General features: G+C 34.2%; 1 protein-coding gene across 2 annotated transcripts in view; it reads right to left on the bottom strand.

The window, feature by feature from the left end:
• Nucleotides 1-26,900, bottom strand: part of LOC128246720 (integrin alpha-8-like) — a 61,013-nt gene that overhangs the window by 17,446 nt on the left and 16,667 nt on the right. The window contains exons 4-10 of one of the 2 annotated variants that reach the window (XM_052965101.1): nucleotides 11,852-11,972; nucleotides 9,239-9,321; nucleotides 2,263-2,311; nucleotides 1,787-1,876; nucleotides 1,536-1,580; nucleotides 724-821; nucleotides 142-194 (exon numbers count right to left, since the gene is read on the bottom strand). In XM_052965101.1, coding sequence (XP_052821061.1) covers nucleotides 142-194; nucleotides 724-821; nucleotides 1,536-1,580; nucleotides 1,787-1,876; nucleotides 2,263-2,311; nucleotides 9,239-9,321; nucleotides 11,852-11,972 — 539 coding nt within the window. Of the gene's footprint in view, nucleotides 1-141; nucleotides 195-723; nucleotides 822-1,535; nucleotides 1,581-1,786; nucleotides 1,877-2,262; nucleotides 2,312-5,046; nucleotides 5,112-9,238; nucleotides 9,322-11,851; nucleotides 11,973-26,900 lie in introns of both variants that reach the window. The other variant, XM_052965102.1, reaches the window with a different exon arrangement.

The following is a 26,900-nucleotide window of genomic DNA, read 5'->3' as shown; positions in this document are numbered from 1 at the left end:
TCAACTATGAACCATAAGGCAGTATCATAGTTAATTTAATCCTGATTTTTTTTTATATTAATTGAAAAAAAGGTTTTGATTAAACTTATTTCTGTCTAGAATATAATAACTTTTATAAGATGATAAGTGCAAAATACCAACCCATCTTTGTCAATATCAGTTACAGCTAGTGAATATCCGAAGTAGGAGCCAAACTGAAATAGAGCAGAGCCAAATTAACAAGAGAGTCTAACAATAAAATCAAGTATCAGTTGTTTTGTGTTTGACTGTCCATTCACTTATATTCTGGCCAAAAAATGAATAAATTAAAACACAACTTTTGAAGTGCTCACAAATATCAATTATTGACTGGGTATTATTTCAGTCAACAAAAGAAATATTTCAGCCAGATCAAAAGATTTGCTACATTATTTTTGCCTAAATAACAAATAATTTTATCTTTTTTTCCTCCTGGTTCATGTTTATGTTTTTGCCAGATGCGATTACAGACGACAAAGACAATGACAATGACACAAAGGCTCTGAATAACAGAGAGGCTATAAATAGGTTTGGCTTCACATGAGTATATATTCCAAGAAGCTTTTTTACAGCCATTAAAGAATAGAGAATTTCTGAGGGAGCATGCCACACCACCTTTGGCAGGAGAGCCTGCATATTTAATTTGGTCTATACCTCTGATGGCTGTCCTCTGGAATTTTATTTGCATGCATAAATGACCAGTACCTGCTCTCCCCTGATGATATCAATGATGGTCAGATTCTGTCTGTACAGCACAACTTTGCCCTGGAGTTGCCTGCCCCTGGGTACTCCAACTGCATAGTCTAATGAGGGGAAGAAAGGCAATAGCTATAACTATGGAGGGCAACATTGTATGACAGATGGCAACTTTTAAATATTGAGGGCAATAAAGCAATATGGGGGGCAATTATAACATATTGGTGACAATAATAATATATGAAAAGCAACAAAGAAAAATGTTTGGCGATCATGAAATAAAGAGGGCATTTATGATAAAAATGTGTGGCAAAAATGAATAAGTTATTAATCATCGTATTTATATTGTGACCTTGACCATTGAACAGCTGTCTCAAATTCAATAGAGGTCATCTGCATGTCATCACCAACCTTCATACCAAATTTTTGGGCCCAATTAAACTCTAGTTATTAACATGAATAGGTCATGACCAACCTCCATAGGCCTTAGCATGCTCTACTTATCAACCAAACAAGCTTTTTGTGTTCAAGGTCACTGTGACCTTTGACCTGCTGACTTCAAAGTCAATCGGATTTTTGGCTGGTCATGACTAACCAACTTATCTACCAAGTTTGAAGACCTTATGCCCAATTAACTTTACACTAGATATGAACCAGACCAGCTGTATGTGTTGATACTTCTAATTCAGTCTTTAGATATGGGATAAAGTAAAGGTTTCTTTAAAACTTTAAAATGTTAATATTTGAGCAAAAAAAAAACATAATGGTTTTAATCTGTTCAAAATTTAATTATAACAAAATAGTGTTATTAGAATCTATACCTTCAATATCATCGGAATCAAACTGTCCAACTGCCATCGAGTACCCTGAAAATATACCAGCAAGTAAGTCACTGCCATCATGTACCATCATGTTCTCATTTTTTACCTGGAAAACAACCTGTCTTCAAGTGAATCAGGTTTTTCTTTTACAGTGAGGGATGACTGAATACCCATGTATCATGAAACACTCTAAAATTAGAAACTTGTTTTTATCCAATGATTATCTGCAACTGTTATGTGATGTTTCATACCCATGTAAGAGTAGTCGTCATTTTGTTGACCCTCTGGTGTGGACTTGTATCTCCCTGGTCCATCCTCAAAGTTGAAGTTGAATAGCTGACCTGCCATATCAAGAAAATATGTTAGTGCATGTAAATAGAGTGTAGGGGACTCATTCATGATAAATCCTAATTACAAATAGTCAAAATAAGTGAACATAAAAATGAATCTTCACAATTTTGATATGGCAATCCTTCAATGACTTAGTAGATTCGGCAGTATTTAGGCAACAGTAGATAAGGACCAAAGAGATATGGAGAAAATGTGTCATATTTTGAATTAAGCTACATGTATGCAAGTGTCACTGTCTTCTGCTCACACAAGACAGAATATGGGAGTTATCTAGGTCAGTCATTTCAGACACTGGTCAAGTGCCTTACTTGCAAGCAGAGGGTCCCGATCCCGAGAGTTGCCCCATAAAGTGTTCAAGTATGTATAGTGTCCTTACCTTGCCAGTACCAGCTGCCTGGAGCACCAATCAGAAGTTGCCTCCCTTGCTGTAAATGGTTGTGCAGAACAAAGGGAGATTATTATTCTGAGATCAAAAATAAAGGGACATGATACAAATACAAATGATAATGAAATTTAGGGTATGAAGTGGTTTTCAATAAGGCTTCAGTTTTGAAAATTATAACATTGAAAAATCAACACACTTTTTAACACTGAGTTATCTGATTTAAACATTTATAAAAAAAAAGGTTAATTGTTTTCTTTTTTAACATACTATATTTCGTTATTAAAAAATAAATACTGAATACCACCCCAAATATTCTCAAACAAGTATTGATAAAAGTACAGTCATGAAAACTATATATTAAAAGAGTAGAACTATGATTTTTAAACTTAAAACACAAATGAAACTTTCATAAAATAAGTTAGATATTAGATAAAAATAACTTTCTGCTAGTTTTAATTTAGTATAAAAATAATTTAAGTAATAAATGATAATTAAAGTAATAAATGAAAATTCAATTAGTTAAAAAATATTGATTCAAAGTTTTATTAATAATAAAAAAACACGCCACAAAAATATTGCTATGAAAATGATCAAAATCAATAAAGCGAACACTGTAATCATTAGTTTAAAAAAATGATTAAAAACAATATTTCCTGAAATCAAACTCGTTATGTATTTTGAAGCATGTTGTTCTGGGTTATCAGCAAACAGTTTATTGAAAAGAATCAAATTCAGTGAATTAGTGGAGTAATTAAAAACAAAAAATTACATATATAAAATATATTAGTTTAAAGGAGACTCAATTTCAAATACTTCATTTATTCCCCCTTCATTCAACTATATTATTACCAAGCTATAAGTTGCAACATTTATTTAATGTTTACATCATTGTTCTCATACCATAGTCATTTTAAGATTTGTGTTCTAGGAAAGAAGCCAAGTAATAGATCAATGTAGCATTTCTACCTACACCTCTACAACTTTTCAAGGCCCATTACTCTTTCACCACAACAGAACCCATTCCGACATTCCAACAAAATTTCTGTACTTCTTTTACATGACACATTTTCACATAGGACTGCCACATTGAATCTGGGAGTTTATTAAATTTCAATTATATAATCATATAAAAATATGATAAAAATCAAAGCGCTGAAGGTTGTGTAGGACAGGGTATTTCTGAAGTGACTGATATTAATTATAGGCGTTTTAAATGCTAAGTTATTCCTTTTATATTAATATCACACATATGGGTACCATAAGAAATAAAAATGTATGAAAACTCAGTATTATAAAATATTTGCATATTTATGTAATAGTTTTTTGGCATGAAAATTGTTATGTCGTTTTAGTAAAATGCATACCATAAATAGAAGTCTGTTTTCACCAAATATTATATATATATAGATATATATATATATATGTATATATACCATCAATGATGATCATAACAATTTACCACTTTGCAATATTCAGCAGTGACTTATGACTGAATGTGAAGGGAGGAGGCAAGAGGATAAAGAAATATAGAAGAAAATAATTAAAGAAACAGAAAATAATAACGAGGTTTGGAGGTAGATAAAAAAAGACAAGAACACAGCAAAAAGCAACTAATATGATTCTAATAAAGATAGATGTCAATGAAAGCATAATGATTATTTTGAGAGCAGGACACCAAATGCAACAATAAACATGATACAATCTTTGTAGCACTAAAAGCACCAGAAAGATAAGCTTGACATCTTGCTGTTTTAATATTTTTTCCTTCTGTTCAATATATTTTTTTATGATTATATAGACAACTATTTAATTATCGGTAGGCAAAACATACCACTTATGTATGTCAAACTTAACTATCTGAAATAATTTACTAATACAACCTACAGTATGAAACCGGGATTGAACATTAGAAAGTCAACTGAAATAACACTTATATCTCTTTTCTTTTACATTACAGAAACCATATGTTAACATACTGATATCACAATATTTTCTTGATAATGTTAAACACTACCATTTAATAAACTTGATTTAATGAAAAGACAGTTTAACACCCTTGATTAAATTACTCCAATCTTCAAAATGCAAGCTCAGTGTCATGAATGCCAATCAGTTGGCATTCCAAAGTTCACATCCATAAGTATATGAAACTTTCAAATGGTTTCAAACATCAACAGCACACACTTTGCCATCTTAAAATTCCCATGCATAACCAGGTAAGATTTGTTTATTCCATTCCTAATTAAGATTACAACATTTTCCAAGCTCATTGATTAATTTAAGCCAAAGACTTGTGCATAAATGTCGGCCCTATGATTATGTAAATTTCTTTCCCAATATCTTTTTAGATATTTAACAAACTTAGAATAAGATTTCTATTACGAAGAAAGATTAATTTAATGTTTTTAGTAACAAGTCAGATGGATCACACCAAATTAGGGTTATACTTCATAATCATTAGTAGATATCCAAAGCCTTTGCTACCAAATGCCAATAAAAATGTTGCTATTAACAAAGCATCATGTATTATGCCCCTTGTTCAGATCATTTAAGGAAAAGAAAATATTCTATTCAAAAATTTTAAAGAAATGTTTGGTATCATATGTTAAAAAAGGAAACACTAATATTCTTGATTAATCTAAAAAAGTGATCTTAATGATTAGTATAAATCTAATAGAAAACAATGATTTGAAAAAGGGGCAGAACTACGAAAGCCAGAAAAATCCAACAAGCAATATAATAGTTATCAGACAACGGAATTTCTCGTGGACTCACTGTCGTTATCACTGAACTTAAACCAGCCTGACACGAACCAAGTTTGTGATAACCCCACTGACCACCTGAAAATATGAGGGCAAAAAGTGCACACAATACCAATATGCTATTTTTAGAACCAATGCCGCTGCAAGTATACTATTTGTAAAACAATATGCTATAATTAGAATACATTCAGTATTCTGATAATGTATGCATGTGTATAGGTTTGCTTACACACGCACATGCAAAGTTCAACAGACAAGAACAAGATGTTATCCAAATTAAAGATGAAATAGAAATTGAAAAATCAGCCTAAATATAACCAAGCCATCAAATAAAATATCTTAAACATTACAGAAACTTTAAAAAAAAATACCAAGCCTGTTTGCAAAAGGTATTTTCAAAAAATGTTACTACGTATGATCAAGCACTTGTTTCCCTTATTGTGTAGGGTTTGGCTATTGTAATTTACCAGACAACTTGTTACTTAATGGATAACCACCCTTTTTTTAGATCAAAGGGAGGTAAACAGTTTGTTTGTGATTTTCTGGAACTGCTAAAACTTCAACTTTGTTTTTATATCTTCTATCATATCAAAAGAAAAGTTTACATTTTTTCTGAATAAAACAAAAAAAGAATGTGTTGGGGAAAAATACAAAATTTGATATGAAAATGAAAATGATGATTACAACATTTTGTACAACAACAACAGCAACAACAACAACATGGAAAACATCGATTCAAAATGCCAAATTCTTTGATTCAAAACATGAATAAATTATTTGGCTGAGAAAAATTAAGTATGTTTCAGCATTCTTTTATATTTGTTCAGACAGAAAATCTTGCAAATAATTATAGCTGCATGCTTTTTGACATAAAATTGTAATTCCAACACAACTTTTTTCTTAATAAAACATTTTTTCAGTTTAAATAAATAATCTCCAATACTGAAACATACTTGCTGTTGCTCTAACTAGTATATGATTGTACATGGGATATATCTACTAATATATATAAACCACCCTGCAAAGATTACAAATAGATACATCGTTATGGCTGCTAACATTCTTCGACACAATATCCTCTCTCTAAACCTGCAAACAAAACTCCTCTATGACACAAAGTAAATGGAAAAATGAATCAACTGAAACTCACATGGTAACTAAGGTGTAGTTAAGAAATAAATAAAAACAAAATATAGGAGGAAGAAAAAAGAACAGAAAGATAATATACTGTGTCAAAAGAAAGAAAACGGTTGAATGTTTCTTTTATAAGCACTGCGGGGTTTGGGGCAGATAGCAGTTGCGGGCGCATTTGTTTCCATTAAATTTCATTGATGCATAATTTTTATCAGTAAAGCAATACAATGTTTTTAGTGCCTAATTTAGTTATGTATTGATACACTTTGTTGTTTTTATGTTACTCTAGGAAAACATGATATTATGGATGTTGGTATATGATCGTGAATATATATATTTTTTAGTGGTGAATATAAATATACCATTTTGTGAAAAATATTCATGAATAACATAAACAATATAATTTAATGACAACATGTTCATAGACTTTTCATCATAAGTTGAATAATCATGAATATAAGTAAAAGTAATTTGAACCATGCTTTCTATATATTCTACACCCAAAACCATCCTATAGTAAACACATTCATATTAATTTTCTTAGGCAAGAAAAGCTGCAAATTATTTTTGCAATAACAAAAAATAGCACTATTTTTTTGTTTAACTTAATGCCAAAATATAAAACTCTAATGAAGCAAATCCTCAACACATGTATTAAACCGCATTTATTTCATGTTATGCAAACAAGGCAGCACTGTTTGTGTTATAAAGTCATCATGATTCATTCTGCAGTGCATCCTGAGTCCTAAACCTATGTTGTTTTTTTCTGAGGACCCATTATCGTTGCGCATGTGCGTAAGCAGGATGCATCTATCTTTCAGCAGGATGCATTCAAACACAAAACTTTATCTGCCAATCTTTATTTCTTCCTTTGGCCCATAGTTTTGACATGAGAGTCTATAAGACGCATTCAAGTAAATTTTAAAATGATTCACTGAGTTGAAAGAGTATAAATACTAGTTTGTACAATACACTGTCAAATTGTATTGAAAGTATCACTTTAATAATTTTTTGGAGATGCCTTATCAAAGTCAAAATCATTAATTTGAAGGCATATTAAGCAAGGATATGTTGCAACCTATCTCCAATAGGCCTAAACCTAGATAAAAGCAAAATAGTATGAGCAAAGCACAGCAATATTTTAGCAAACTGGAGCATCAAAAATGCAGGCAGCAAGCAGGCATAGGGTTTGCTGGTGGGGCGGGGCAGAAAGGGTTTGGGGCAGAAAGGAGGCGAGGCATGCGTTGACAACAAGGAGTGAGGAGAATTTGTTACCTGATTCTTTCGTGAGGAAAGATACAAGAGAACAGATAAATGTACAGTGAGACAGAGGTGCATTGTGGGACACCCGCGGTACACCATTACACTCTACACTTCAGCATGTACCCTGGGACAACTGACTGGCAAAAGTTTGTTTCTCTGCAAACAAATCGACTAGGCACCATTGCGAGGGTAAATTTCTAGGCTTAACCTCGTTTTACACATAAACTGCATTTCAATAATAAATACGGACATTCATCACACAGATTCTGCACGTAACTTTACGGGTTTTCCCAAGCACTCTTAAGCAGCATAAGGTTAATCACAAAGATATCTTACTGAAACTGGGCCCTGAAGATCTAACTTAGATTTTTAAGCAAACATTTCAAAATGAAATTCCTCAATAGCTTTGTCAGTAGCAGTTCTGATAAAGAATTTTACGTTGAATATTCAAGTCTTGCAAACAAAACTCACAGAATGTTTCAAATAACATTTTAAAGCAAAATTTTGTCAGTCAATTATACCACAGCACAAATTGTCTGATGTTTAAAGCAAATGTATACCATAGGTGCCCACAATGGCGGAGGTCACAGATGCTGTCAGTTTCAGACAACATGAAAGTTAAAGACAATAACAGGACATAGTTCTCAAACAATAACGGAGAAACATTGCATAGATTTTCTAAAAAAGTGCAGAATTCTCTTTTACTATTTTTTCACTCAGAAGTTCTGAGAGCATCAAAAAAGGCAAGTATCATAAATAATAACATAGAGCATTTAATATGTTCTTAGCCTTTTGGGAAACACTCGTTCAAAAAAATTATCCAAAATCAAATTAGGCAAAATTAAATATTTGAAATCTATACAACGTTCAATCATTTACCGTACCTATATTATACAGAATTTTTCTCTAAGTCTTAGATTCTATCGTCTTCATTTACAGAACATTGAAATCTATGATTAACTTGTTTCTATGGTTACAGATTGTTAAACATTTAATTTCTAGAAATAAAATATCTGTTTACTACTCCTTTACTACTTTCCTATATCTAGATAATATATTCTAATAGAAATAGTTGTTCACTATCACGAATTAAAATGTATAGAATATGAATATATTCTGTACACTATAAATTATATTGATACTATTTGTAATAATTTCAAAGTGCTTTACAGTCCAAGTGCCAAATAACACCGTGAAGATTAGACATGACAACAGAGCAATGGAAATGGTCTAGCTTAATTGTGCTCACTTGTTTACTTTTTCAAACATATTAATGTATTATGTTCACATAATTGTAAATTATTTCGACTCTTTTTAATAATTTGCACCTGCAATGATTTGAACATAATAGCATTATAATTTGAGATGTCAGATGACAAAAAGTTGCAGACATCCTGAAGAATATTCATGACTTTTGTACTACTCAATTATAAAACTTTCTGTGAAAACCATTGACCTACATCGTACACGACTCATTTATCTAATTAATAATTTTGAGGTAAAAAAAATTAATTTAAAAGCTGTCGAACCATTGTTTCACATATGACTGTTATATCTAATTTAGAATTTTTTGGTTGAATTTTACAGCAGTCATTATAATATTTACAAGCATGATCCAAAACATACATGTATTGATGAAATGACATTCTGTAATAAGACCATTCCAGGAAAGCTAGACCATTGTCATTACATAGAACTATGTAACATACGACAGTGATAAAATGTGAAAAATATAGTGACAGCAAATTCCATATAGTAACAGTCGGTAATACATTCATGGTACGGTCACGACGTTGATGAACACTTACAGAGGTTAACACCGCAGAAAACCCAAGCTGACAGTAACCCTGCTTATGCGTTTGATCTCGTATCAGCGGCAAGCCGTCCACTCCTAAAGCGCGCATGCACGGAAGAGAAACAGTAATACACACATGAAATAGCCAACAACGTTTGTTATAATCTTATCAAATTAAAAAAGATGTATGAGCAAATATTTGAACCACAAATCTTTAATTTGTGAGAAATTGCTTGGGTATTGCAGAGTTACTTACAGAATAATTTGAAACAGAGAAAATGTATACTTTAAGCTAATCATTAAGATTTTATTTTATTTTTAAATTTCATACCAATATATAATACTAGTTAAAGTATAGATTGTTGTTATAAATGCTGTTTCTGCTTCAATTTATGTACAACAACTCTGCAATTTGCACTTCTACAAATCAAGAAAGGCAACTCTCTGTCTCATTTCTGAACACAAACAACAGTTATAACCCTTTCTTTGACAGACAAAAAATACACCACAAATCTGATAAGGGAAAACATCATTATGTCCAAGGGGCAGCAGTTTAGTGGTTTTAAGCATGATAAGCCTGCAAACATAATAAACAAATCAATTAAAATCAATTGTAGAACTAAACAAGTGAAATAAAAATAAATATATACAACAGCAAGAACTAAAAGGTATCTTAAACTATAGGTGAGACAGTAACTGTGTTCATAAATATTACTGAAAAAATATGTATAATAATTTAGTATAATCCAGTCATATATTTCAATCTAACAAAAAATAGGCAGAATTTGTATATAAAAGCATTCCGTATAGGCCTTTTCGTGCATACCATTTTTAGCAAGGTTTTTAATCGAAATCTCTACAAAGAGACAGTTTGAATCATGATTACATTGTTTTCGATCGGGGGCTGAATTACCTTGGCAAACTATGCTGTTTAACAGAAGGCAACAGGCAGTAGCTACGAAAAGGACTATAAACTAGCAAAATTGAAACCAATTATAATATTCGTGAATCATATTTATTATATAAAACAAAGACTGTGTTTTATCTAAACAGATGGGACCACAGGAGGGCAAAATGAACAATCAAGAACCTGTGAACAAAAAATCAATTATGATTAATCATAATGATAAAAATAATGGGCATGCATTGTGCTGGCATTATTTCAATGACAAGCAATTCATTGCCATGACAGCCTTTTAACTGCTGCTCCGTTGATAAGGTAGAGCCATTATAACAAATGATAAATATAATTCATCTTCATTGTTTTGGATAAACAAAAACTACACTTCTATGCTTTTTCAGCAATCAGTGATTTGTTTTAAAATTTCTAATTTGTAACTAAATTGTATACCAGGAGTCATTTATTAATTATCCTTTTTAAATACTAATTAGATAAAAGCACATTGGGCCTGTTTCTTCAATGCACCAGTAAGTCAAATGTAACACCCCCCCCCCCCACCCAAGTCCAAGTCCGGGGAATTGCGACTGGTCTTTGACTTTTGGTCCAGCCAATCCCAGGTAAAACCCCTACCCTGCGGGGAAAAACTGCTAGTAAAATCCCCGCCGAATGCCCCCACACCCCGGAGACATCCTGTAATTCGAAACTGACTTCTTAACAAATTGGGAGAGAATCAGGATGAGGCACCATCTTTTTAAATTATCTAGCGAGATCTCGTTTAACTCCGGAAAAAGCTTGGTTAAAACGCAGACAATTCCAATTAAAAGAACAGATATTTCCAGGCACAAACCCACAGCCCATTCCCTGCTAATTTCAGCGCATAAACAATGCCACCACATTAATCTCGGCACTGCGGGGCCACCTGAAAGGTAAAAACACCGCCCATTTCCCCCTCTATCCCCAGTATATCCCCGGACCTGGGGGGTGGGGTGGTGGCCGTGGTTACAATTGACTGGTGCATAATGAGCATGTTACAAAATATCATAAGATCATGATTTTCATTTGAATGCTAAGTCAGTGTCAGAAAGAGAATCAAAAGTTTAACTTCTAAATCTACGTAAGCCTAGAGTAATAATTCCAGTCAAACTAATTGTTTCAAAATATATCTCATTACAAGGAAGAATAAAACATTCGAATAATTAATTATACGCTTTAGTTCAATGCCAAGGTTCTGTTCAAATTACTATATATCCTTGCGAAAGTATTTAGCTTTAACAAAGTTATATACTAAAATTTAAAAATGATCAACTACTATTGTCTTTCAATGCTAAACATGACCCAAAATATTCAGGGATGTGATTGACCTGGCAGCTGGAGGGCTGAAACCATTTCGGCCATAGGTTCTTGGGCCACTTTTGGTGTAAAAAGCACACTGCAGTAAATGAAAAACTGGCTTTTTAGAAGCTCTTTTGAGGGTTCTTCTGACTTTGAATTTAAGGCAAACTAAAATATCAACTCATACAACCAAAAGCACTCTAGTAACCTTTTTTATCAGATAAAAAAAAAAAAATTATTTAATTTTTTAATTTTTTTTTTTTTTTGGGGGGGGGGGGCAATCCCTGGCGCATTAGATCCGCGGAATTCCGCGAATCCGCAGACAAATCACATCCCTGATATTACATAAATATTCTTTATCAATCCAATAAACTTTACAAAAAGGATACTTACTTGATTTGCATGGCGAGTATTCCTCATAGTCTGTTGACGAGGGTCGGGCAACGTAACATGTCCCAACTGGTTCTCGCTTGTCCAGTCGGCTAGAGAAATACACGTAACGAGGGGCACATGCCTGGAAACGAGAATAATATTAAATTAGATAACTGTAAAAGTAAAATATCTTCAGGTGAAACACTGTCACTCACTCACATAGGTCATATAAAACAAAGTAATTGCAATTTGCATCAATTGAAGAAAAAAATGATCACTTTTTGTATACCTAATTTAATTCTCAGAAAATTTATGCAAAATGGGTATACTACTAAAGCCAGATAAGCATTTCTGTAAAAGGCAAACAGATTGTCCTAGAATGTAAAGGGTTATATGGTGTTGCATTAAATTTATTCTCATTTTAGCATGCATCAATGAGGTAATATACATCTGCTTTTTGTTGTCAGACATATTTGAGAAATTCCCTTGAAACTATCAAATGTTGTACAATTTGTCATAAACAGACAGCTCTCATTCATTTTATTCTGTGTGCTGATTTCAGAAGTTCATTGTGGGTATTTCAAGCAGACATCAGACATAAAAAAATGTTTGTTTCCATTAACCCAACCTACCCAATTTTTCCCTCCTGACCCTACACTTTTTTTGCCGCAGTTGAATTATTTTTGGAAACCTTATATAAAATGTGCATTTTTTGAGTGGATATGTTAAAATATGACCATTTTATACCTAGAATTTTCTATAATAGTGATACACCCTGATATAAGTCAGTTTGGTACAGAATTCCAGTTCTCAAAAAAAAGAAAGAAAAAAAGTATATATAAGCATAGATACTACCTTTCCTTTTTTGGAGAGATGTTAGTGGAAACAAAGAACTTTTCGGGGGGCCTATGACCAAACAAAGGAAGAGTGTTTCTGTGTTCATGCATGTAAACTTGTTTCATGAACAGTTACTTGTTAAATGTTTCAATTAAGCTTCACGTTTCAGAATGTATATTGTACATTATTAAGCAACAAAGCAACAAAGCAACAATATGCCATTTATACATGAAGTTAGCTCATTTTCCATAGCAAAAAAACATTTTATGCCGACCAAAGTATCTTCATGTTGTGGTAAAAGATTTCCAAGCAAATGCAAGAAAACATCTGTTAAAAAACTTTCTGGATAATATTTTATGAGCATGACTTGGATAAGCATCAAGATTACAAGATATTACACAATGTGCACGTTCTTAATGCCATGTAATTCTGTTCAAAATTTGCAAAACTTTTATTTGAAAAGGGAAGGCAACACAGCTTTTATGAAGCATAGTGTGAATATGCTTGAAATTGAAGAAAAGTTTGCCTTGTCAATGGTTTTTTCATGGAAACGTAACAATTACTATTATAATAGAAGTATTATAGATTGCATGTAATATTTCTTCTGGAAAAATATAACCAGACAGAGATTCATATAAACAGTTTATGTTATTTGACATAATCTGTACAGTTTATAAATACATATATCTTATATCACATAATATGAGAATGTAGTATCTGTTCTATGTTATGCTAAGATGTTGCTGCATTAGGCCATTGGAACAGAAATATTCAAGGATGATTCCAGGACCTGACTTTAGAGCGAGCGCATCTTCGGGGCACAACTTTTGAAATGTGGCCCCACACCAAGAACCAAAATATGTATGCGTGTAGGGTGGTTTGGGTCCTCCCCTTGCAAAATGTTGGCTATTTTTGGTCTGAACAGGTGCATTTAGGTGAGTTTTACTTATTTTTAATGTCCAGTATTGATTGAAAAACATAATTTGGATAATTTCAGGGAGGTGAGGAAGATAACCCCTCCTCTCCACTAGGAGGTGAGGAAGATAACCCCTCCTCTCCACTAGGAGGTGAGGAAGATAACCCCTCCTCTCCACTAGGAGGTGAGGAAGATAACCCCTCCTCTCCACTAACTCACCAAGTGATTTTGTTTGTCTTACTTCGGAAAAAAGCCTGTTCTTATGATGTGTTGTTGGTGTGGATCCAATCTATTTACATCAGATGTTTGATTCTTTCTAAACACTTTTGTATGAACAAGATCATTTAAATTATCATCTAACTGAGGCAACACTGCCTAATACTTCCATTAATATATTGGCGCCCAATCTACCAGACCTGTCAAAAGGCCATCATGGTAACATCCCATTAATGAGTATATGATCATGATGAATAATTCCTATATTCCCTTGTAGATCATGTTTTTTTCATCTAAATATTGGTTACTGTTTGATGGTCAAGAAAACCTTCTAGCATTTTTTTCCATACAAATAATTGCACAACATCAAAAGACTAAAACACCCAAATAATTCCGAGATGCATTTTAAACTTGTATTGAGATAACAAAACCATTGTTTATGAATGCAAAATCTTTAATTTCAAGTCTTTCTTAAGTTTTTTTACTTTCCGCTCTTTCTATACACAGTCACTCTTAGTAAACAAACTAACTTCAGACTGAAGCATGCAAATGTACTCCATGCTCTCATCACAGAGTTGATGATGAATACCATTTTGTTGAAGTGATGACAAATGGATGACTGGGGAAGGGTTAATGGACACAACTGGTCACTTCCATACAAACTCTCATCTCAGTTCTGCTAAAAGGAATCATTTTCATCATCTTAGTGTCAAAATGTCAATGAATTGGTAGTTGTACTTATAATTGTGGGGTTAATGAACATTGCTCAGATTTGGCAATTATCTGATTAGTTGGACTTAGAGGTAATGTGTATACAAAGCTTTTAAGGTCAAACAGTAAATTGAGTTCAGTTTTTGATTTTCATTTGCATTTATTTTTATTTTTGGCACTTTACATTGCAAGAGTATAAAGAATGCAGTATTATGTAATTGTCCATTCTCATCACAAACTGAAACTTCCTGCCCGTCAGAATTGCATTTTCTTTACTACAACTCACTATGTAATAGTTGTTAGTGCACCCACTTCCCAAGTTATTGAAATTTATAATACACACCAAGTGAAGTATTGTTTAATTTCAATAACAGGGTTCAGTGAAATATCTATTTTTAACCAAAAAGTGCATTTCAATAAGAGGGCGTGGTGATATATCTAATTTGTACTATATTGTGTAATCTCAATAAGAGGTTTCGGTGAAATATCTATTTTTAACCAAAAAGTGCATTTCAATAAGAGGGCGTGGTGATATATCTAATTTGTACTATATTGTGTAATCTCAATAAGAGGTTTCGGTGAAATATCTATTTTTAACCAAAAAGTGCATTTCAATAAGAAGGCGTGGTGATATATCTAATTTGTACTTATATTGTGTAATCTCAATAAGAGGTTTCGGTGAAATATCTATTTGGTACCATGTGGTGAAATTTCAATACGAGGGTTCGGTAAAACCTATATATTTTGTACAATATTGTTGTTTCAATAAGAGGGTTTGGTGATGTATCTATTTGGTACATATGGTGTATTTTCAATAAGAGGGTTCGGTGAAATATCTATGTTGCACCATGTAGTCAAGTCGTCTGTGCAATAAGTATCTCTGTAATTTATCTGCAGTTATTGCATGTTAGGTGCTCTTCCTACCCAGGTTACTACTCGAGACTGATACGATCATTAATGCATAATTATTTAAAGCTAAGAAAACACAATCCAATTAATATGGTACAATATCTAATGATATAACATTGACACGCAGTTGACGCAGTTGACAAGTTTGCTAAGTGCAATGAAATGTGCAGTAAGTGAGAACAAAGACATGTTGCTGGAAGGAACATGAAGAAACAAAAATGACTAAATTGAGGGATGTGGTCACAACACTGCCAGATGTTATTGTATATGTGAACAAATGTGTGCAATACTGCACCATATGTATGACAATGTATTAGCACTTAATGTGCACTTGTATCATACTCTCTGAGTGTATTCTGCATATCATGCTTGCTTATAATGACTTCCTCATGTTGTTAATGTCATAAATGCGGAGGAGGAATTTATTCCTTTGCGAAAATGACAATAATAATATAAACAGTTTTTGAAATAAATGGAGACAGTTAAATGTTAGGGAAACTAAAAACCTCATTATGATAAACACTAATACTGTCACACATGGGCCGCATTCCCACAGCATCCAAGAAAAAGCCAGAACGCTGATCTGCGCGCAGTTGAACTGCAAGCATTGCCGTGGCAACGCAGTGGTATCGCCAGTGAACACATCGGGATTGCATAGAATGTCTGATAAAAGCACAGTGCAATTAAATGTCAGAGGATCGCCGCTGTCATGAACAAAGGTTGTTGTGCGAACACAATGGTTATCAATGACACTTCGTTGCATGTGGAGATCATATAGCATTTTCAGAGATGTCATTGCGTCTCTATTGCGCTTAAATGGCGCATCTAAAATGCTTACAAGGAGTTAAATTTTCTTATTGTACTCTTACAACAATTATACAGAGCAGCCATGATGATCATTGCGCTCCCAATGCACTTCTTCCCCAACGATCAGCGTTTGCATGACAATAAACTTTAATAACCCAACAAAATGGTATTAAGGAATGATATAATATGCAAATAAACATTCATTTCATGTTGACTGATGTTCAACAGCAAGAGGGACTTCTGCTTGCCTATATACTGGTCCAGCAGATCCAGGATGATGCAGATGCTGTGGATCTCATTCAACAACCGTTCCAGAGCAAATGGCTTAATGGAGTACTAATGGAAATATTCTTTTTATAGGCAGATCAAAACAACACGCCATCAAGAAGAAGCGCTACGGTCCAGGTAAGTACACTGTGTTATCGCCATCTTCCAAGAAAAATATCAATTTTTCGGTCTCATGGCACTCTGGGAAATTAAACAATGCCTTGCAATGGCATGTTTTCGATGTCATTCTGCTAAACATAGAGTGCATTGACACAACAAGAGGCACATCAGTGCCTGTGCTCCACTGGCCAAAAGGTTCAAGCAAAGACCACCTAACGAACATTTTCGTCAAGTTTCATTGAAATACAATCATCAATTTTTGAGGAGAAGTTATTTAAAAAAAATTTTTACTTTAATAGCTCTGGCTGCCATGTTGTGCAGTGGACCGAAATGATTTGGGCAATTTGAGTAAAGGACCACCAAACAAACATTTCTGTCAAGTTTTATCGAAAAAAGGTCATCGGTTTCGACGACAAGTCGTATAAATTTTTTAGCTCTGGCAGCCATGGTGTGCAGTGGACTGGAACCATTTAACAAATTTTGGTTAATGACCACCCAAGGAACATTTCTGTCAAGTTTCATCAAAATCTGATCATCGGTTAACATTTAATCTGAATAGATTATGAAGCAAATATCTAACCTGAACAAGAACTGACGAGATAGAATCGACTTGGTGTTTCACTTACACTTTTCGGCCATTTAAGTTACTAAAAATAGCTGTTTCATAAACTTTCAGAATGTCACTTAAACGAAAATTAATGTTCAGTCTATATATACTTTCCTATGTATAAATGATAGGTTTTTAAATTGATCTTTTTGTGAGAACTTTATGCTTATATGTTTACTCATAAATTATTATTGTTTAAAAATTATTTAAAGATGCTATACGTGAAAAATTAAGACATTATTTTTTTTTCTTTTAAAGGGAGGTAATTCAGTAGTAAAATGTAATCAAAGCTATTAAAGCATGGCATTTCTTTTCTAACCATGTTGATATTATTATAGTCTATTCAAGCAAGATGCCTTTTGTTTTTACATAGTACCCATAGGTTCTGAAAAACAAGGAGCACTATTCCCAACAGAAGGATGTCACTCCCTATCACTGCATGAGCATCATAATAAAGAAATGTTTACTCAAACTGCAAGCTGCTCAATTGAAATAGGTATTTACCTCAAGCATACAGTTTTATAATGTGGCAAAATAGTCGGACTACTAGATTGTCATTCGGACTAGTAAAATATGCCATTATGCTAGTCCAACTGGCTAGTAGGTTAAAATGTTTTTCGTGAAGACTGCGGACAAGAAGTCCTTAAAGGTTTTTCTGTTTTTAACTCTTGCAGCCATGTTGTGCAGCGGACCGGAACCATTTGGGCAATTTTGGTTAAAGGGCATCCCGATGAACATTTATGTAAAGTTTCATCAAAATCTGATAATCGGTTTCTGAGAAGATGTAGTTTAACGTTTTTTTCTGTTCTTAGCTCTGGTGCCCATGTTGTGCAGCAGACCAGAACTGTTTGGGCTATTTTGGTTAAGGACTACCCAAGTAACATTTCTGTCAAGTTTCATTGCAATACGATCATCGGTTTCTGAGGAGAAGTCGTTTAAAGGTTTTTCTATTTTTACCTCTGGGGGCCATCTTGTGCAGTGGACCGAAACCATTGAAGCAAATTTGATAAAGGACCATCCAAGGAACATTTCTGTTAAGTTTCATCAAAATCTGATCATCGGTTTCTGAGAAGATGTTCGTTAAAGGTTTTTCTATTTTTTTGCCCTGGCAGCCATGTTGTGCAGCGGACCGGAACCATTTGAGCAATTTTGGTTAAGGACCACCCAAGGAACAATTCTGTCAAGTTTCATCAAAATCTGCCTATCCGTTTCAGAGGAGATGTCGTTTAAAGATTTTGCTATTTTTAGCTGTGGCGGCCATATTGTGCAATGGACCACAACCATTTGAGCAATTTTAATAAAGGACCACCCAAGGAACATTACTGTCAAGTTTCATCAAAATCTGCCAAACCGTTTCAGAGGAGATGTCGTTTAAAGATTTTGCTATTTTTAGCTCTGGCGGCCATATTGTGCAATGGACCGGAACCATTTGAGCAATTTTGGTAAAGGACCACCAAAGGAACATTCCTGTGAAGTTTTGTCAAAATCCGCTTATCAGTTTCAGAGGAGATGTCGTTTAAAGTAAAAGTTTACGCACGCACGCACGCACTCACGACGGACAATCTGTGACGACATAAGCTCCATGGCCTTCGGCCAGTGGAGCTAAAAAATGGGTAGAAAAGGAAAGAAAATTCTTTAACTTTTAAACAAACGGAGAATAATTTTACAATAACCAATGGGATTTCTACTCTTAAATTTTCCACTTTATTGACAGTTCATTTCAGTGAATTTCACAGGAAGTCCTTAAAATAAAAGCATCATCATCAATGTCATCAAGGAGAAAGGTTCTTGTCCAGTACATAAGGCCAATATTCAATTATTGTTTGTTCCCCTCCCTGAAATTTGACCAAAAAAATTCACTGCTACCTCAATAATGTTGTATTTCATTTTTTTAAAGTTTGATGAACATCTGAATGTTTTTTTTTTTTAATTGACAGGACGCTGAACCGACCTGAGCTGAGCTGAGCTATTAAACCAACTGAAAGATTTACTAGTCACAATTGAGAAACCAACAAAACAAAAATGAATGCACATTTACATGGTCATTTCAACTAAGGATGCAATCAATTTAACTGGATTTTTTTAGACCTACCTGCCTTAGTAACCAACCTTACTCAACACATTTCATGGGTAGCAGGAGTGGAACCAAAATTTGTTTTACGATTGGCCTAATATCACTTAAAGAAATAAAGTGCTATTGCATGAACTATTAATTATGGAAAAAAAATTGGATGGTGGAATACGTCATTAAGGATGGGCAAAAAAACTCAAGGAGTTCTTGTTCAGGGATCATCTGGCTAATATCAAAGGATGACCTAAACCTTCAAACAGAGACATTATCTACTGGAATCAATCATAATCTGTTATAAATATTTCAACAATTCATTCCATACATAACACAAATACTTATGTACGTGTTCTTACTGATGGCATGCGGAACGTGCAGGAAGTACTACACTTTCACTCACAAGTGTCCCCACTTGGCATACTTTAAAATGTCAATACGCAATATAGGGTCATTTAGAAATGTATCAACACACTATAAGCAAAATAACAATGATTCAAACATCAGGAGCAACAAAACAATGATTCCAACATTACAGTCATCCAGCAGCCGTCCATCATGGCAGAGTAGGGGGTTGGAAAAGGGAGCAACTGAGGGGTAGTAAAATAGAAAACAAGTCATGTCTTTAACAACAGGCAATGTGGACCAGACAGAGGGACGGTTATAATACAGAAAACAAGGATTAAATTGAAACATTTATGTACTTATCTTCAGTGATATCAATACTCTAGATCTAGCAGTCAATCTATCACAGCATGCAGTATCATTACACCTCCAGATTTGTCAGCTACTTAAGGATATTCCACAGATGGTGCAACATTAGTGATACGGCAATGAGGTTGGGGCAATGTAAATTAGTGGTTGGCAAGACACCAGTCTATGAAAGAGGTGGGGCAAAGTCTCAAGTGCCCCTATACAGTCCTACGCCTGAAATACTTGAGTGGCAATGAGACAGTTAAATTGTTTGTCTGTCCTGTGCTCAATTGCTCAATTTTCATCCTGTCGAATACCTTTGTAACAAAAAATATTTTTTATATTTATTTTATAAGAAAGTGACTGGTTTAGTGGTTTGAACTGATATATATATATTTTATATTAGTGGATGATTCATTATTTCACGCCATTGAAGTAGTTTTCCTATGCACATTCAATTGACCACATCAACATGATTTTTATGGCATTATGAATAATATATCATCATTTGTTTTCAATATCAAAAATCAGTTATGACTTAAAAATCAGTTATGACTTAAGACAGGTACACATTCATAAACATTAAAACAAAAATTTTCAATAACATCTTAACAGCTGAATGACTTTAATAGATATTAACATCTTCAGTTGTAAACTCCTAATGAAAGTAAACTGGAAAACTTTAAGTGTACGAACATACAATATAATGAAATAAAATACCACAAACACAAATAAAACCTGTCATTGATACAAACACAAAAGACTCACATCAAAAGAATGAACAGTACCAGAGGTGACAGTATACTTATTTTAGACCATAGGGTATACCTTTTATAACATTCTTTCATTGAAATAGTATGCTATCTTTCCACAATGAATAATGATCACTTCAAAAATGTTGCAGCTGTTTGTATGAGAGGTTGCTGTTAAAACAGTAGTGAATACCACTGATCAAATGAGTTACATTTACCAATCATCCTTCAACAGTTTTTATACAAATTACATAATTTTTCAATCTTGACAAAATTGTGGGTATTTACCTCATAAAATTGTCCCCACGTTCAAGAAGACTGATACAATTTCATACCATTAAAGTAATATAAAGACATCATTTGAAATCTATTGTGTGACAAAATTGCTACTTCAGAATGAATTTCATGATCTGGTACAACAACATGTTTGTCAATGTAACGAATAACAAAAACCTTTGTTTTGATAGCGAACATTTCATTTCGAACATCAAAAAGGTTAAAAATACATACATCTAGTACAATGATCATCGCAGCACCCAGGAATCCCTTCTTGCAAGTTATGATAAGCTCAACCAGCTTTATAACCATGCAAGTCAGTAATGACAATGTATTTAGCCAATTTTAACTGCCCCTGAATTTCCATGTCATTGTATTTATTAAGTTTTGCGTGCACTCAAAATATAATGAAGGCTCAGACAGAAGTAGCACTGGCTTAGGACTTACTGGATGACATATTCTCTACAGGTTTTTATTGGGGCATAGTATAGACAACAGCCTGTACAGGCCCAAACTGGGGCATAGCCAAGAACACGTCCTCTACAGGCCCAAACTGAGGCACCCAAACTGGGGTGTAGCCTAGATCTCAGACTCTACAGGTCTAAACTGGGGCCTAGCCTAGACTACAGCCTCTACAGGCCCAAACTGGGGCACAGCCTAGATCACAGCCTCTACAGGCTGAAACTGGGGCATAGCCTAGACCACAGCCTCTACAGGCCCAAACTCGGGCACAGCCTAGACCACAGCCTCTACAGGCCCAAACAAGGGCATAGCCTAGATCACAGCCTCTACAGGCTTAAACAGGGACACAGCCTAGATCACAGCCTCTACAGGCACACACTGGGATATAGCCTAGATCACAGCCTCTACAGGCCCAAACTCGGGCACAGCCTATACCACAGCCTCTACAGACCCAAACTGAGGCATAGCCTAGTTCACAGCCTCTACAGGCCCAAACTGGGGCACAGCCTAAATCACAGCCTCTACAGGCTCAAACTGGGGCACAGCCTAAATCACAGCCTCTACAGCTTCAAACTGGGGCATAGCCTAGATCACAGCCTCTACAGGCCCAAACTGGGGCATAGCCTATACCACAGCCTCTACAGGCCCAAACTAGCGCACAGCCTAGATCACAGCCTCTACAGGCCTAAACTTGGGCATGGCCTAGATCACAGCATCTACAGGCCCAAACTGGGGCACAGCCTAGATCACAGCCTCTAGAGGCTCAAACTGGGGCACAGCCTAGATCACAGCATCTACAGGCCCAAACTGGGGAGTAGCCTTGACCGCAACCTATATATGCATATCTTTATACTGGGCAAGCTCCTAGAATTCTAGTCCAAATGTTAAACAAAATTAATTCTGTGTTTAATTTTGTCTGAGGCTTAATCTGAGTGAAGCATCTCTTGTTGCAGGACTTGTTTCTCCTTTACTTAGTCATCTCTAAGACTAAGACAGTTATTCTGAGATTAATGATAAACAACCACTGCTTTTCTGATAAGAATTAGGCTTGTTAACATGCTACACAGGATTGTTAAACTAATAATGAAAGTCAGTAACTGCATTCTCTGATCTTTTTTGTACATTTCTCATTCTCACCTCATCTAATTTTCTTTCTGGCAGTAGAGTCACTTGAAGGATGAGACCATTTAATACTGAAGGTATATTAGAATTCTTCCAGGTATTACTACACAATTATGGTTTCTAAGACAATGAGGAATGATGTATAAAATAATATTCCTACCAGCATGAAATTTGAAGGATCCTGTTCATTGATAGCCAGTGTGTCAATTCTTCTTCATTAATTTGGTTTATTTGTTTATTTGGTTCATCATGGGAAAGAACAGGAATGTGAACTTTAAAACAGAAAATGATGAAACCAACATTTATCCTTATAAACCCAAGCAATTTGATATCAAAATAATCAACTGACTGTTCACTGTTTAGAAAGTGTAATTACTTGAAAGCAGATATGTTGTTTAAAAGTAACAGAATACAGTAGCCATTTTCTCCCAGACACACAAATTGCAATGTAATGCATGATGCTGCCAAACCAATTAAGATGAAGATAGCGAGTTTGAATGTGAAAACCCCAGAAATAGCATCCCTCAGGTTTTGGGTGGAGTATTGTTCCAAAGCTAAGCTAAAATAGTACTGCAGTAAACATGAACATTTCAACTAAAAGTCAGAAAGAAAGATGAACAAATAAAAAAAACCAAAAACAGTTTCTCATACAAATAGATTTGGACAAAAAGGAATTATATTTATTTGGTCTATAGCCATATATTATTCTACTTGTCTACAGCTCACAGTTTGTCTGAGGTTTAGAAATGCCCATGATTATGCCGAATCCTTTTGGTTGGGGCTATTGAGTATAGAGTTCCATGGACAAGGTGAATAAACCATAGAAAGAATCAAATACAGATAAGATTTGTTGAAAAAATATGTCACTCCTTGACACTTCAGTAGAAGGGAAACAAAGAGTTTTACATCTTGACGAATGGAAGATAGTATCCTAGGATATTGGATGGTTTGACTTAGAGATACAGAGCAATTATCTGGAAGAAAGAAAAAACTTCTCAACTTTATTAACATGAAAACGCAAACCCATTTACTTCGCTATGTTAAGCATCTACAAAAGTCCTGTACTTTGTTTTTAAAGATATTCCTTGCAGCTATATATTTAAGATCATGATATAATATGTAAAGGTATAATTGGAGTAGTGGTTTAGGCCGTCGTATAAGAGGAACCAGCATACTTGCCAACACTTCTTCAACACAGTTATAATTACCATGGGCTACCTAGGCATAGTTGCGAAATATATGCCAAAACTAAATATTACAACATAAAATAAACAAGTTCCCACCTGGTTCACTCGAATTTTACCACTGGAACCTGGTAACACTTGATCCCAGCACAAAAGTTCATAACATGAGGAGGATAAGATTGATAATTATTGTCAGAGGAATATTTCCAGGTTCAAGCTTCATCGAAATCACCTGTTCTCTTACTTTTCAAGCCTTTCTCATGTATAAACACTTTATTTCAGCATGTTCATCATTCTTTTGAAAAATGATTTTTACAGACTTTCGGTAATTATTCTTATTTAGACAATAAAACGGCGGGACCCCAGGCGAAAGTGGTGTAGTGTGAAGAACAGGATTCTGGTAAATAATCTATCCCAAGAGGTTGTCATTTTGCGCACGGACATTATTCTCTGCATCACCAAAAACTGACATGAAAAACTAAAATTGCCTTCTCTAAATTGAATTTTAATCAGACTATATATATAACAATGTTTGTACACCCAAAAGATGAAAATATGCACACAAGTGATCTAATGGTATAGATGTCCACCCTTCACATCACGGGTTAGGGTTTGATCCTCACCCGCAGTGCTTTCTCATGACCTCGCAAAAAGGACACAGTTCCATACATGCCATTTCCCCCGGCGGGAGGAAAAATCCCCCGGAATTTCGATCCATCCCCCGGTCTCCCAGCGGGAGATAAAAATCCCCCGCATTTTTTTTTTTATGTTTATTTTTTTTATTTTTTAGAAATTTTACCACAGGCAATAATGACAAAGTAAGTGAAACCACAGTATGTGAGTAAAACTGAATGTAAAGAAACAACTCTATGTGAGTGAAACTGAATGTAAAGAAACAACTCCACAAGGGTGAAACTTTTACAACAAGTGATCAATTATTTTGTAGTAATTATCAAAGGCAAAGAAATATATTTTATATACTATTTTGGAAGGAAGAAATTAATAATATTTATTCTATTCTCTTATTGTCTGAAAGTCATCACGCTGATAGAATTAAGCACAATTTTTTAAAAGACTTTGGAGGTAAATTTAATTTAATTGTCTCGAAAACATATTTTCCCAATGACATATTTTGTTCTGCAAGTGCATTACAGTATGACATGACAGTGTATCATAAGAATATGATAAATCATGAAATAAAATAATTCTGTATAATGAAAAAGTTAAGAGGTTTTCACAGCAAACGATATGTGAATACATTTTTTCATACTTGCGTCTAAAAATACTTTAAAATTTCGCCAACTTAGACCTGCTAAAAAAAATCCCCCTGAATACAACCAAAATCCCCCTGAATTTTCAGCCTTTTGAACAAATCCCCCTGAATGGTCTCCAGAAAATATGGCATGTATGCAGTTCTTAGTTTCTGCCTAGGATATGGACTAGAAAATGATTGATCAGCTGATAAACCAAAACTTTGGACAGTTATTTAAATCTGCACTATTAGTTGAAAATTCTCACTACAGTCAAACCTGTATTAAGTGGCCACCTTTGGGAAAAGGTAAAAGTGGCTGCTTACTACAGGTGGCCACCTAGTCCAGGTTGGACTTTCCTGATACTTTGGCTTTGTTCAAACAGAGGTCGGTTATGTATCTGAAGTAACACCTCACACCACATTCAGTATCATCAGTACCATTAAAGAAAGTATACTAAATATAAATGTAGAAAAAAACAACATTATTGTAAATTTACAAATAGAATGCAATTATAGATAAAAATTAATACATAGCATAAACAAAAACACCTAAAATGAGTCCACACAACTACATGTACATTTTTAAGTTCAATTTTTAAGTATTCCCTCATTTTCGTTTGCGTCACTTCTGTCTCTAATTTAAAATGTGCATTTACATTGAGCCGACATAATCATGCCAAGCATGTCACTCTGTGAGTCAAAAACCATGAATACACAAGTTCAATGAGGTCCTCATTTCCTGTAATTTTCCTTTGTCTTTTAGTGTTTGGATTTGAATTGTTAGCATAAGCAAGAACTTGATTTGAGTCAGTCCACCGTTCTTCTTGCAGTACGACCGTTTATTATAATCTATTACACGCCACAGGTTTTTTTAGCGTCAAACACTTCCGATTTGTTTTATTGTCAGCCATAATCAAAATTCAAAAGAATATCACAAAAAATGCAATGTAAATATCCGATCGTAGAAGTATAAAGTCGTGCACTTTTAAAATTAATATGGAAGTGAATACACATCGTAACTCGTTTCACACCAACAAATAACAGTGGAAACTGTAAATTCATAGTTATTATAGCCGGCGTTCTTTGCCGGTATTTGACAATTAACTTCATAATTATAAACACCAATTATTAAAATATCTTTACTAAGTGTGTCAATTCTGATCAAAACATTCGCCAACGTGTTATAAACATGATTTATCAATAAGTAAACATGCATGGTAATCGTGTGATGTTCTATGCATTTTCATTGGACGACGAAAATATCCGAGGCTGTCGTTCTTTTCCATCAACTTCAGTATCAATTAAAGCTGTGAATTGGCAAAATTACTTGCGGAAGTGTCAGTGACAAGAGATTAGTGGCCGCTAATTAGTGTTTTTTATGGCTTCACGGGGACAAATATTAGTGGCCGTGTTAGACAGTTGGCCGCTTAATGCATGTACTTTGTATAGTAAAAACATACGGGTGAAATTTGGAGTGGCCCGATAAGGCAGGTGGCCATTTAAAGCAGGTGACCGTTCAACCAGGTTTGACTGTACTTAAATGACCCCAGTTCTCTTCTTAAGTTGCTAAGCAGAAAACTGAATAAAAAATCTCACATCAGCTTATGGAGTTCATCAAAACAGTTGAAACGAAGATGATTCTATCAAAAATATGTAATAATTTCCTATTGGACAGGAAGTTGTATATTTGCTCAGAAATTGTGCCAGCATGCCACAAGGTCTACAAAAACCAGACAGTTGTCAAATCCCCCATTTCCATGGTGTAGAAATCTCATTATCTTTCTTATTACTGGTTTATATACCCAGAAAACCCATTTAAACATACTCCCCAGAAATATAAGAATAGTTTTATTCCCAGGTAAATTGGAAGCATG

Source organism: Mya arenaria, chromosome 9 (assembly GCF_026914265.1).
Source record: "Mya arenaria isolate MELC-2E11 chromosome 9, ASM2691426v1".
Lineage (NCBI taxonomy): Eukaryota > Metazoa > Mollusca > Bivalvia > Myida > Myidae > Mya > Mya arenaria.
Note: the sequence above shows the minus strand (reverse complement) of the source record. Positions and strands in the feature narration are given on the sequence as shown.